General features: G+C 45.5%; 1 protein-coding gene across 6 annotated transcripts in view; it reads left to right on the top strand.

The window, feature by feature from the left end:
• The window catches only part of C2CD3 (C2 domain containing 3 centriole elongation regulator), a 38,584-nt gene that overhangs the window by 8,847 nt on the left and 16,506 nt on the right, over window positions 1-13,231 (top strand). For 4 of the 6 annotated variants that reach the window (XM_056494959.1, XM_056494939.1, XM_056494923.1 and 1 more), the window contains exons 12-24: window positions 274-392; window positions 1,392-1,514; window positions 2,260-2,679; window positions 2,942-3,093; window positions 3,432-3,678; window positions 4,373-4,556; window positions 5,849-6,029; window positions 7,045-7,217; window positions 7,818-7,938; window positions 9,051-9,319; window positions 9,674-9,763; window positions 10,789-11,406; window positions 12,165-12,473. In XM_056494959.1, coding sequence (XP_056350934.1) covers window positions 274-392; window positions 1,392-1,514; window positions 2,260-2,679; window positions 2,942-3,093; window positions 3,432-3,678; window positions 4,373-4,556; window positions 5,849-6,029; window positions 7,045-7,217; window positions 7,818-7,938; window positions 9,051-9,319; window positions 9,674-9,763; window positions 10,789-11,406; window positions 12,165-12,473 — 3,006 coding nt within the window. The remainder of the gene's footprint in view (window positions 1-273; window positions 393-1,391; window positions 1,515-2,259; window positions 2,680-2,941; window positions 3,094-3,431; window positions 3,679-4,372; window positions 4,557-5,848; window positions 6,030-7,044; window positions 7,218-7,817; window positions 7,939-9,050; window positions 9,320-9,673; window positions 9,764-10,788; window positions 11,407-12,164; window positions 12,474-13,231) is intronic. The other 2 variants (XM_056494933.1, XM_056494967.1) reach the window with 1 other exon arrangement.

Genomic DNA, 13,231 nt, shown 5'->3' with positions numbered 1-13,231 from the left:
TGTCACCTGAAGTCTTTAAACACTGTTATAATGTTGGTTTATATTAATGTATTTAATAATTCATTAATTATTGGTGAATTCATAATCTTAATTTTGTCCTGCTGGCCTCCTACTATTTGATGGCCTTCAAAAATGAAAACCAGTTTACTTCAGCCTTGGTATTAACAAATAACGCAGAATTAAATGATTGTGTGTGTAACAGAGTGCTCTTTGGGGCAAAGTTGATTTATATCATGTAATTTTGGGTATTTGTTTTTCCTCTCTTCCTTCCAGTGGTGAAATTCCAGCAGCGCTCTGTGTTCCCTGTGTGGTTCGGAGGAACGATGATCGAGCACTGGTGGGGCTCTGACCTGGCCTTTAAAATCTACATGAGAAAAAGCACACAGAAAAAGGTATTTTCTAGAAGTTGTTCCTTCTTTGTTCATTGAAAAGCAAAGGAATTTTTTGCATTTCAGTTTCCCACAGGCACTCAGTGCAGACAGTCAGATATTAGGAGGGGAAATGGCATTATGGTTGTACTGATTGCTGGTCAGTCTTCACAGAATCACAGAATATTCTGAGAGACCCACAGGATCAACCAGTCCAACCCCTAGCCCTGCACAGACACGCCAACCATCCCACCCTGGTCATCCCTGGAGCATTGTCCAAACACCCCTGGAGCTCTGGCAGCCTCAGGGCTGTGGCCATTCTCTGTTCCAGACTTGTCACTCCTGTCACTCCATTAAAGGATTTTCTGAGTTTGAGACTGGCAAGCAAAAAAATTGTCCTTCCCTCATCATTAAAATTGATCTCTTGCTGTTTCAGCACTTTGGATCAATTACAAATACTATCCTTCAATGAGAGCACAGCTCCTTTAACAGTGTAGAACAAGTTCATGTGGATGCAGTGTATATCTTTACCCTGCCCAGTGTAAGGGGAGTAATGTGAGCTGTGAAAAACAGCTGTAACTTGTGCATTTTTGGGGGAAAAAGGTCTATTTCTATTTGATAAGATTATTTGCATAACCATCTGCCTGTGATGAAGATGGTGAGAGGGGTTAACTCAGTTAATGTTGTTTTAATCAACACCAATGATATCTGCTTTTCTTTTAATTGGGGGAGTAAATTGATTCTTTCAGTATGGAAATTTTGCTTATTTACTAGGACTTAGCTTATTCAATTTTTGCATTAATCTGGAATTGTTTACAATAGGTTCTGGGAAAATTTGTCTTGCTGTTCTGGTGAGACTTGAAATTGGAAGTGAAGGAGATTTCCCAAATCCCTGTTGGTACAACTGATGGTGGGAGTGGGAGGGTGTGTGGCTGTTCATGGCTTCCCAGAAAGCTTTTATTCCACAAAAGTTCTTTAAATCTGATAGAAATCTTGCAGAATTAATTCTTTACTTACCCTCAGCCTGTGGCCATTGGCTCAGCAGCCCTTCAGCTCCGCAGGGTGATGGAGGCTGAGCTGCTCAGTGTCAGCTTGGAAATACCTGTGGAAAAAGAGGGAGATCACACACAAGTTGGGCCACTAAAGGTATGTGTTTTACCATCTCAAGCTTGAATTGTTACTAGTTTTGGCTGCACACTTTTACTTTTAACTCCTCTTTTCTCTCTGTTTCAATTTACCAGGTCTCAGATACAAAGGTTTGTGAGACCAGTATAAAATAATATGATCCCTTTTTGTTCCTTAGGGTTTTGGAGAAATATTTTGAAACTCCTGCATGTCTAGGAATATTGTCAATAGGTTGGGACTTGAATACAGAAACCACTCTACAGGCAAATTTTGAGTGGCACATATTCAGGACTTGGAGCTTTTGCTGCTTCTTTACATGTGACATGAGCTGAGGTCTCTCCTGCCATGGGAGGCCTGGTGCTCCTTGTCCTTGTCTCTTCAGGAATTGGCTTCTCCAGCCAAAGTTTCTACCAGGCTGCTCAGCTTCTGATTGAGAAGCATTAACAGTTTGAGAGATTTGACAGTTCTGAGGGTAAACAGCTCTCTGTATTAGCAGGTGAAGGGTTGAGAATGGGGTGAGCTTTAAGGTCCCTTCCAGCCCAGACCATTCAGTGATGGATCCGTGATTGTGTGGTTTTGCACTCCAGTCTGGACTTTATTTCATAAAGCCACGTGTAGTTTATTTTACAGCAGCAGCTGTAGCTTGCAGCCAACAGAATGGCTTAGGGTGACTCTCGAGCACAGGGTGTGATGTGTTTTCTGAGTTTCTGTTGCATCCCTTGTCTCTGCATGGGGCACATCTGGCCAGCTCTCCCTTGCCTTGCAGGTGTCCCTGCAGCTTGTGGCCAGCAGCAAGGACTCGGCGTGCTCAGCCAGAAGTGCCCAGCTGGGGCTGCAGGAGCCCAGCAGGACGAGTGCCAGTGCAGAAAGCCCTGTGTGCCCCAGAAGGAGCCCTGAGGAGTCCCAGGAAGCAGGAGGGGGCGGCAGGGACGTGGCGCAGCCGCCGCACACCGTGCTGGCCCCCGCAGCCCAGGACGTGGCCACACGCACAGCCCCAGCTCAGGAGCATGGGCTGCTGCTGCACGTGCTGCTCATGGTGCCTGAGGGAAGGGATTTCACTGCTGGAGCCTGTGGGCTGCCCAGTTCCTGCAATGTGTATTTAAACTGCAAGCTGCTCAGCACTGAGGAGGCCACGAGGTCTGCTGTCGTCTGGGGCACAGCACAGCCTGCCTTTAATTTTTCTCAGGCAAGTAACATGTTCTCCATTTCACCCTGGTGGAAGTGTGGTGTTCCCCACCGACAAACACATTTCATAGTTAACTTACTTTTATTTACCTAGAAACATCTCTGTTTGGCTCTGTTGAATACACATTTGGTTTTTAACTTCTGTCTCTAAAATGCACAATTCTGTAGACTGGAATAAACTTACCAGACTTACCAGAATGCTCTGTACTTACCCAATACGTTCCAGTGTATTCTGTGTACTAATTCTGCTTTAAACCTTCCAGGTGATGCCTTTTGCATTGACTCCCAAACACTTGGAGCGGCTGAAGAACAATGTGATGATTATTGAAGCATGGAACAAGCTGGGAAGCCCTGGCTGCGACAAGTTGCTGGGATTAGTGAAACTCCCTCTGCATCAGTTTTACATCTCATTCAAGTAAACTTGGTTTTTTCCCCATTTTTTATTTGGTTGGGAAATATCCTAACTGAAGCTTAGTGGGGCAGGAAGTTGGTGATGGTGTGTGGGTGTTGTGTGGGAGGGTTCTTAGTTGCACTTCATAGCAAAAGGTGGTTTTGCCCTGCCAAGCTCCCTGTAGATCTTTGCTGCAGGGTGTAAGTTACACTGGCCTTGTCCAGAAGCACAGGTAGAGTGTGAGAAATAAAGTCACTGTGCTGCATAGGGGTTGGTGCCTGCTTACCTTGTGCTCCTGTGGCAGAATAAGACTGATGGCTCATGCTCGTGCTGGGGTTTTCTGTTGTGGGTTTGTTCTGCAGAGATCCCAGGGTTTCCCAGCTGCTGCTGCAGGCCCAGTACCCAGTGGTGGCCGTGGATGGCCACATGCCCGTGGTCGATGTTTTCACCGGCAGCACGAGCGGCAGCCTCAGGGTCATCCTGGCCATGGGCTCAGCTCAGCAGATAGTGGCACTGCAAAGGCTCAAAACTGAAGAAGGAATGGTGCCTCCAGTCACACAGCGTCCTCCCCACTCTCTGGACCATCCACCATCCACAAAACCCACAATGGTATTTATTCAGTAAACCCAGTTCTCATTGTTAAGGACTTGTGAAGAGGGTTTAGCAGTGAGTTCATTAACAGATGAATGATCCCCCATCTCTTCTTTAAGCTGTAGCCAATTTTGTTGCATTCTCCAAATTATACACAGAATTGTATTGTTTATACTCTTTTTTTACCAGCTTGCTCCCACCAGTCTTGACATTATTGCCCTTTTTGTTGCCTTGCATATTCACTGCTTATATCTTCATAAGTCCAGTAAAAACAAAAAAACAGCAAAATTATAGAAGATCTTAATTCTCACAGCCTCCTCACAGTGCCACTACCTTGGAGTTGGATAGGTAGGGAACTTTTATGCTTTTTATGTGCTTTGCAGGAAAAAATAAAAAAATTCTTTCAGGTTTTCAGTGTTTCTGTGAACTTTAGAAGGAAAATGGCAGATAATTTTTCTGTCCCCCTTCTCAGGCTTCTTAGATCCTTATCACATGTAATTGTTCAGGTTGGAAAAGACCTCTATGCTCATTGAATCCAACCACTAACCCAGCCCTGCCCAAGGCCACCATTAAACCACGTCCCCAAATGTTACATCCACATGGCTTTTAAATTCCTCCAGGGATGACTCAACCACTTCCCTGGGCAGCTTGTTGAAATGTTCCCAGTGTCCTAAAGTCATCCTTTCTATGTGGCTTCCCTGTTTGTTGTTAGCAGTTGGACCCAGAAGGGGAAGACGTGGTGGAGCACGTGTTTGAGATCCACGTGGAGGGTGTGAAGGGACTCACTCCCTTACAGTCCACGGTCTGGGGAGAGGCTGACTGCTACGTCCAGTACCACTTCCCAGTTCAGGAGCCTGGCTGTGGGGCACTGCAGGGACCTGGAGGGCATCAGGATGGTAAGTTTATCAGTTTCCCTTATTTACAGCATTGCTTTAATTAAATACTGTTTAGTCTCCTGCCTAAGTAAAAGGGGGCCCGTTTTTCTGAGCTTTCATGCTGACAGTGCTTGTTTCCTTGGAAAAACTGGACTTGGGCTGTGTCATTGGATTAAAAACCTTGTTTGTCTGAGGCTGGTGGCAAGTTCCCAGTGGAGAAAAAGAAACCCAATTCCGAATCTGTTCACATGGTACGTTTTGTTGAAGGTGCTAGAGGGCTGTGCCAGCTGATCCAACAAAAATGCAGAAATAGGTCTCCAGGGAGCAGCAAGGTTGTACACAGTGAAATTCAGCTAAGGCTTTACATGTACAAGCCTTTCAGGGTGCTCATTTTGCTCTCCACAGCTCCCTGACAGGGCTCTGCTCCCAGGCAAGGGACAGGACAAGGGGAAACGGCCCCAAGTCATGCTAGGGGAGGTTTAAGTTGAATACTAGGGAAAATGTCTTCATCAAGAGGGTTATCAAGCCCTGGCACTACTGTCCAGAGCAGTGTTGGAGTCACCATCCCTGGAAATGTTCAAAAAGTGTTTGGAAGTGTCACTTGGGTAGGTGATTTACTGGTGGCCTTGGCAGGCTGAATTAACAGTTTGCTTTGATGATCTTAGAGGGCTTTTCCAACCTTAACAATTCTCTGATTATCATGGATGCACCAACAGAAGAGTTGCTTTGTTTAGATCACTAGGATTAACATAGAATGGTTTAGGTGGGAAGGGACCTTAAAGCTCATCCAGTGCCACCCCTGCCATGGGCAGGGACACCTTCCACTGTCCCAGCAGCCTTGGGCACTTCAGGGATCCAGGGACAGCCACAGCTGCTCTGGGCACCTGTGCCAGCCCTGCCCACCCTCACAGGGAAGAATTGCTTCCCAGTATCCCATCTAAACCCACTATTCTTCAGATGATAAAAAAGTATTTAAATAATTGTAATTGCAGGAAAGAACAAAGTGTTGTGTGCTTTGCATCACTAACATGTATTCCCACTGAAAAATGACAGGCAGTAAAATGGTTCTATATTGAGTCCTGTGGGGTTGTAGTGCTGCCTTTTTAGCAGTAGTTCCCAGCCTGTGGCTCACAGTCACGGGGCTGCATGGATTGCTTGTAGCAGCTTTGTGAAAAGAAGCTCAGAAGAGCAAGCCTTGTCCCAGAAGCATTTCACTCCCTGTCCAGGGGTCCTGCCTCCTGAAGGGCTGCAAGCAGGAAAAGGTTGAAAGCTGCAGTTGCTACCATTTTTAACCAGCTCTGCTTGACTTCTAGGCATCACATTAAAGCCATTTAGAACAGGCACCACTCTGTGTGTCCCTGATCCCATCTTTAATGACGAACATCATCATTCCCTGTTGGTTCCTGCTGATGTCCCAGTCCAGAGGCTCCTGGTCAGTGCATTTGTGGCACCAGGAGCAGCAGGTGGAGGAATCCAGTTTGAAGTCTGGTGCAGGTACAGAACCAGCTCCTGTTCTTTGTAGATAGCACAGCAATACAGGTAGAGGTAGATCTGATCTTGAAGAATCTCCAGCTCTGGGATGGATATTCTGTAATACTATTTAATAATAGCTAGAAAAAATGGTAAGCTCATCAGTCTTTGGTGATAGTACCTGCACTTAAAGCCTGTGAACCTTTTCCTCCTTTTTATAACTTACTTAAAGAGTGTGTGTTCTTAGTTTGCTTTCTTCCATCTTTTAATCAGCATAGCAATGTAAAAGTAGTGTTTAAATGCTTGACACATCTAAATTTTACTTACTAGCACGGTGAAGGTATAATTTCATTGTACTGGGTTTGCTTTTTTCCCTCATACAGGTCACTGAGTACAAGAGAAATAATAGAAAGTGTTTTGTAAGTTCAGAATGCTTCTTTGGCTACTGAAGCCAATTGTTAGTAATAATGGAGAGTGGAAGCCATGAAGACAAATAGCTTTAGAAAAATATAATGACCTGTTCATTCTGAAGTAAACAAGTCAGGCTTTTTAAAATTTGTGAAGTCACCTGAGGATTACTATGGGCTGTTTGTAAGATACAGTGCCAGATTTTGTTTCTTTAAGATGAAGCTGAAGCCAAGTAATGCACTAAGAAAAGGTTTAGAGTCTTTTTTAATGCTTATGAACAGGTTCTACAAATCTCTTCTGCAAGAGAGGTATTTTCATTTATTAACTGGAAGTGAGAGTAGAGAATATTTGGTGCCAGATCCTTCTCTTGTTTTCCTTTGGGATGCTAATTTTTAGTGTAGTTCTGCTAGTTGACTTGTTAGGACTAGTGTAAATATATATTTGTAGCATTATCTACTTTAGCACTTAATGATTCTTTTCTTCAGTGGAAATACATTTGCTTGAGTTCTCCCTTAACTGGGGAGATTATTCAGATATTAGCTTCATAGCTAATTAGGCTTTGAAGATGCTCAAAGTTTACTTCTGTGCAGTTGTGAGAGAAATGTGGATGCAGTTTTTTTGTGTCTCACAGGTATTATTACCCAAACATCAGGGACCAGCTGGTGGCCAGAGGGGCCTTGCCTTTGTCCCGGCTCTGTGCCATGGTGACTCTGCAGCACCGTGAAGAAATAGGGATACAAATCTTTAATCTTCCCTTGGTGCCCCGGGCTGAGCCCTCAGGGGAGTTTCAGCTGCACTCTGCAGGTGAGGGAGGCTCGTGGCCTTTGTGGGCTTGTGGTGAAGCCAGGCTCAGAGGAGACCTCTGAGCAGCACAGCAGTGCTTGGTGCTCTGTTAGCAAGGATGAAGGAAATGGCCTCAAGCTGTGCCAGGGAAGTTTAGGTTGGATATGAGGGAAGATTTCTCCCCCCAAAGGTCCAGTCCTGGCACAGCTGCCCAGGCTGTGGAATGCCCATCACTGGCAGGATTTTACAGCTGAGTGGACGTGGCACTTGCACACATGGGAGAGTGGTGGCCTTTGCAGTGCTGGAGGAATGGTTGGACTTTTTTTTGTGGGTCCTTTCCAGCCAAGCCAATTCTGATTCTGTGTAAAATTCTGTCAAGTTCTATAAAAATAAAGTCCATTTGCCTCCAGGACAAATGAAAATATGGATTTTATCCATATCAGTGTTGGCAACTGAAACCAACTAGGAGTGGTTTTCCTCCCAGCTTTCACTAACATCATAATGAGTAAAAAATCAGTGATTAGATGGGGGAAACCCTCAAACTCTAAATATTGTTTGTGTTGGATGCACCTGCATTAAGAGCTGACCGTTTCCTCCCTTCTTTTCTTTTGTTTAATCCAGGTCTGCTCGATGTCAGTGTGAGGTACCACCGATCAGTGAAACCAGCAGCCAGAATAACTGCTCAAGCTGTTTCACTTTCTGTACAAATACACAGGGCAGCTGGTTTGCAAGCAGCAGCCAGGTAAAGCCTAATTCAAAAAGGACCATTTTTCACTTAGAACACCTTTATCTGGAGGCAGCAGGCTGAGGCATGAGATTAGAACAAATTCTTACTGGCCAATTTTCCATCTGCAGAGACCAACATTAAAATGGGTTCTGCTCCAAAGATTAAATAACTTTATAAAGACCATCAGCAGTTATTCTCCTCCCTGAAGCTGCAGCACAGGGTGGTAGCATTTTGTTCTGCAGAAGAATTCAGGTTGGAAGGGCATGTTTTCTTACATTTCCACATTTTTCTACCCCAAAGACTGATATAAAAATTGGCTGATATAAGATGGTCCCTGGATGTTGCTGATGCTGTTTAAAAGCTAGCTGAGGTTGTTTTCTTGCTTTTCACTGTGACTTGCTTTTCACTGAACTAGGAAATGAAGCATGTTCCTTTCCACCTGAAGGCTTCTGCTCCAAATGCATGGTATCAGCTGGACCAGTTCCAGAATATTTGATTTTCAAGAGTTAGGAAAGGGCTAGAATAGAGGGAGTCAGTTCCACAAGAGAAGGATGGCTCCTATCATTCCAGAGCCATGGTCATTTCTCAGTGTTGCTGTGAGCCCCTGATCCATCTCAATTCAAGCAGACCCTGAAAGGTGAGGATCGCTTTCATATGGTGCTTGGAGAAGTCAAGGGAATGGAATGATCTCAGGCCCCTCATCCTTCAGGTGTATGACCTGAGTAATACCTGGGTCTGGTTTACTTGTATATTACCCATTTGCTAATTTCACCTCCTTTTGCTGGTCAGCACTGGTCTGTAAAAATAATTAGCTTGGCCTTTGGCTTCTTTCTGGAGCAGGTCCTCTGGGAAGTTATTCTGCAAAGCAGTGTGTCCTTAAAGGTGCTGAGTGCACAGTGCACAGCCACCAGTGATGGAGTCATGAGTTGCTCTCACCATTTCCTATCTGTTCCTAGTGTGTTCAGATGGAAAGATGGAAATGCTGTGCAGCCAGAGCCCCACATACATTTTGGCTTAGAACTTTCACTGTTGGTCCCATCTTTTCACTTTTCTCTGAAGCATTTTTCCTCCATTGCTGCACATTAAGTGCACTCTGTCCCTTTTCTTTTCCCCCGTGTGGGATGAAGGGCTGTGGCACAGCAGCACCCCTGTGTGCAGCCCTCTGCAGGGGTGGGGGTGAACGCCTACGTGCGCGTGCTGCCGTCCTTCCTGCCCCGCGCGCGGGCGCGCCGCACGCCCGCCGTGCCCTGCACCTTCTGCCCCGAGTTCCAGCAGCACCTCCAGTTCCTCTGTCAGCTCACCACTCGCAAAAGCAGCGGCCAGGCCTCTTCTCTGGGGGAGCTCCTGCAGTCTGCCAGTATTCTTTTCTCCATCTACCATCAGAGCACTAAGTCAGGTAAGGACAGCAAGTGCAATTGGAAGGATTGAACAGGCGTGCAGAAGTCCCCCTTAATTTTAGTACAGAAAAAAAAAATGCTCATAGAATAATGGAATGGTTTGGGTTGGGACTTGCAAAAACCCCCCTCCAATGAGCAGGACCGTCTTCTAGGAGGTCAGGTTGCTCAGAGCCCTGTGCAGGGAACTCTGCAGTTGCTAACAGATGTAATTATCTAAATTGTCTGTTCCCCTTGTGCAAAGAGTTTTTGAGACTCCCAGTGATCAAGATCACCTCTTACCAGCTGTTCTCCAGTCAATCACTCCTAAACCTTGCCTACCAGTTCGGTGTATTTATAAATCATTTCTTTTCCAGCCACTGACAAACTGGCTGATAGAACATCTAGAGATTATCTTCTTGGGACAGTCAGGATTCCAACCAGAGAACTGCTGACAAGAAGATCAGGTAACACAGAAGCTATGTTGCTGACATTCTGTGTAAATGCTATTTTAATTCCTTACAATTATGTTCATTGCTGTTTTGGCTAGTTGTTTTGTTTCTGAGGGGGTTTTCTGTGTTGTTTTTTGGACAAAAGTTCTTGAAGATGTTTCCCACACGTTCAGTAAAAATTCTGTATTTGGAAAGTCACAGAAAGGTTGCTGTTTGAAAATCTGTTTTTCAGGGTATAAGATGTTTAGTGGCTGAATGAATATTCTGGGGCTGATGTGAAAAAATTTAACTCTGTGCCAGTTAAAACCAGCACCTAAAATCCTTAGGATTTTATTTGCTGCTGCTTGTTTTCTGGATAGAAAGTCCAAAAAGGATGTCAAGTCCATGTGTTGTAGTGTTTAGTGCAGGACCAGTGACTGCTTATCAGATGTCAAAGCTGGAAACAAAAGTCGTAGATAATTAGAAAGGAGTAGGACTATATCTTTTTTTTTCCTGTTTTTTAAACTATGTGTGAAATATCTTAGTGCTCCTTTTGGGTCCCTTCCACTTCAGAATATTCTGTGAAATTTCTGTGAAAAAATTATTCACATATCTGTCCATTAATGATCTCTATCTAGAATTCCATTTGGGATTCTTATACCTTAAAATAATGTTTTTATTTTTTGCCTTGGTTATTTCTGCTTTACTTTCAGTAAAGTTCCCATTTTCTCCATCTGAAATTTTAGGGTTGTTTTTAATGGAAAAGGAGAATGCATAATTTTATAATTGGATATCCCAGCGATATAGTTTCATTGTAAAATGGTGTTGTTAATGAAGTGAAAATCCTTTGGGATCAGAGTTGCTGCCAAGGTTTTTAGAAGGCTAGTAACTTGTTGCTTTTTCTGATTAGAGATTATTTCATGAAATTCCAAAGGAGAAATAAGCCCTTGGCATTCTGGTCCGTGGCTGATGACCAGAGAGGTGCCCATTCTGCTCTGACATTTTCCAGAAGCTGGGCTGATGTGCTGTGCTGGGCTGTGACGTGATCTTCCCTCCCAAAGGTGTTTCGGGCTGGTACCCAGTGACCCTCTCCGAAGATGCGACGCCTCCGCGCTGCTCGGGCCCCGCGCCAGCCATCGTGGGAGGGCTGGAGCTCTCTGTTGCCTTTGGCCATCAGGGGGACAGGGAGCGTGTTCTGGAGGCTGCCAGGCTCCTGGGCTGGAGCAGCGAGGAGGTGCAGGACAGCGAGGACGAGGGCGCTGGCTGGGGGCAGGGCGGCAGCCCGGTGGCTGTCACCATCTCCACGCCCAGGCTGTGGCTGCCGCTGCACTGCGTGCTGCTGGCAGGGCAGACCCAGCTGCACAGCAGCACTCACTGCTACCTCAGGTACAAGCTGTACAAGCAGCACGCCACCTGCACCTGGCTGAAGCGGCCGAGGCTGAGCGACGACGCGCAGAGCGTCACGGTGAACTTCAGGAAGCCCAGCAAGGTGACACTCAGGAGGAGCCAGGGACTGCTGTGGTTCCTCAGAGAGGAGAAGTTAGAGATCCAGGTGTGGTGGGCGTATGGCAAGGAGAGTGAGGTGGAAAGACCTCTTGATACAGATCGTCTCATTGGATCTGCCTACGTCGAGCTGGCAGCGTTAGCAGAGAGATCGCGGGAAGCCCTGAGTGTTAGTGGTGAGTTCCTGAAACACAGGGTCACAGGGCATTCCTCCTTATTGGCAATTCCCTGTCACTTTGAACAGAGTGTTCACAGCTTTGTTCTGTCCTGCACAGAATCCCACAATCCCAGGGTGGCTGGGGCTGGAATGGATCTCTGGAGATCACCCAGTCCCACACCCTGCCCAGGCAGGGTCACCTGGAGCAGCTGGCACAGGAATTTGGGATTTTGGGATGTCCCCAGAGGTGGAGACTCCATGCCCTACCTGAGCAGCTGTTCCAGGGCTCTGCCCCCTCCATGGAAAGAAGCTCTTCCTCACACCAAGGTGGAGCTTGTGTTTTAGTTTATGGCTTCTGTTGTCTACATGGTACTCATCAGCCACCAGAATTGTGGACTGGTTGGCTCTTTTAGGTACACTCAGGAACAGGAGAAAGAGCAAGAGTTAAAACAAATTTTTATTTGGGGTAAATGTTGTATTCTCCATATATGTGTATAAAATTATGCAGAGTCACTGTTCCCAGGGCTGTCAGGAAGTTAATGTGCTTTAATCTGAGCTGCTGGGGGAAAATGAAGGACTACCCAGTTTGGGGGATTGATCGTGGTTTTTTATGTTTCCAAGCTTGTTCTTCTGGGTGTTAACTCACATAGAAATTACACTGAAAATCAAAATGCCTTCTGGGCTCATGTGAGATCTCTGCAGTAAAGAACTGTACCAGCTGTTTTCCAAGCTGCTGCTTTTGGCTGAGCCAGCTGATGTTTGTGGATTCTCCTGCAGGTGTTTATCCGCTGTTCAGGTGCAATGCTGCAGACCTGGCAGGAGCCGCCGTGCGCGTTCACGTCAGCCTTGCTCCCCCTCCTGCTGCTCTGCCCAGAGCCCCCTGTGCTGAGGAGTGCAGCAGCAGCGAGGATGAAGGCCCAGGGGAAACCCCTGCTCTGAGCCAGCAGGTCTCTGACAAGCAGCAGGTGGAGACTGGGAGCTCAGGGATCACCACTGCTGAGCCACAGGAAGAAGATGTGATGTTTCTGGAAAACACAGTTGCTGTCAACATCCTTGTGGAAAGAGCAATGCATCTAAGTTTAAAAGGTGACATCACACACACTCCCTTTCTTTTCTTTCTTCCTTTCTTCTCTTTCTTTTTTCTTTCTTTGTTTTCCTCTGAGATCTGTTCCCACTCCAGCAAACTGAATGGCAGGGATGGATTTTGATCTTGGCTTCATGGTGTTGCAGCCCCATTCACTGTGTAAGTACAGGGAAAGCAAGAGGCTGAAATGTTCAGCCTATCTTCATGAATAAACTTCAAAATATAAATAACTTCATGTTACCTGTTAGAGATGACTGCTGAATTCTGAAATTAAGCTGAACTCCAAGTTAAGCATTGACTGAATAACTAAACCCAAGACACCCCTATCTTAAAGACTCCTGCAAATTAGCATGTAATAAATTTGTAAATGGCTCACTGTACTCAGCTTTTGTTCCCCTGATAACTCAACTAAGAGTCAAGTTCAAGTCATGATTTTAGGGTATGTAATTCTTAGAGATTCTGAGCCCTGCAGATGGATTTTTATGATTCTAGAATCTTCTATGTTTCATAGTCTTTGAAAAACCAATGCAACTTTATTATTGCAAAGTTTTTGATTATATAAAGGAGGTTTCTTTTGAGTATTACAGAAATATTTAAATATTTCTGTCTTCAACTCCTTAATTTAGGGGATTTTTAGAAGTAACTAACTGAGAGGCAACTGATCCACTGAAACAAATACAAGCTGGTTTCAAGTAGAAATTTTGTTCTTCATAACTGTCAGGCAGGTGGCCAGCATGGAGAGCAGCTCAGGCACTGGAAT

This window comes from Oenanthe melanoleuca, chromosome 1 (genome assembly GCF_029582105.1).
Source record: "Oenanthe melanoleuca isolate GR-GAL-2019-014 chromosome 1, OMel1.0, whole genome shotgun sequence".
Taxonomy (NCBI): domain Eukaryota; kingdom Metazoa; phylum Chordata; class Aves; order Passeriformes; family Muscicapidae; genus Oenanthe; species Oenanthe melanoleuca.
Note: the sequence above shows the minus strand (reverse complement) of the source record. Positions and strands in the feature narration are given on the sequence as shown.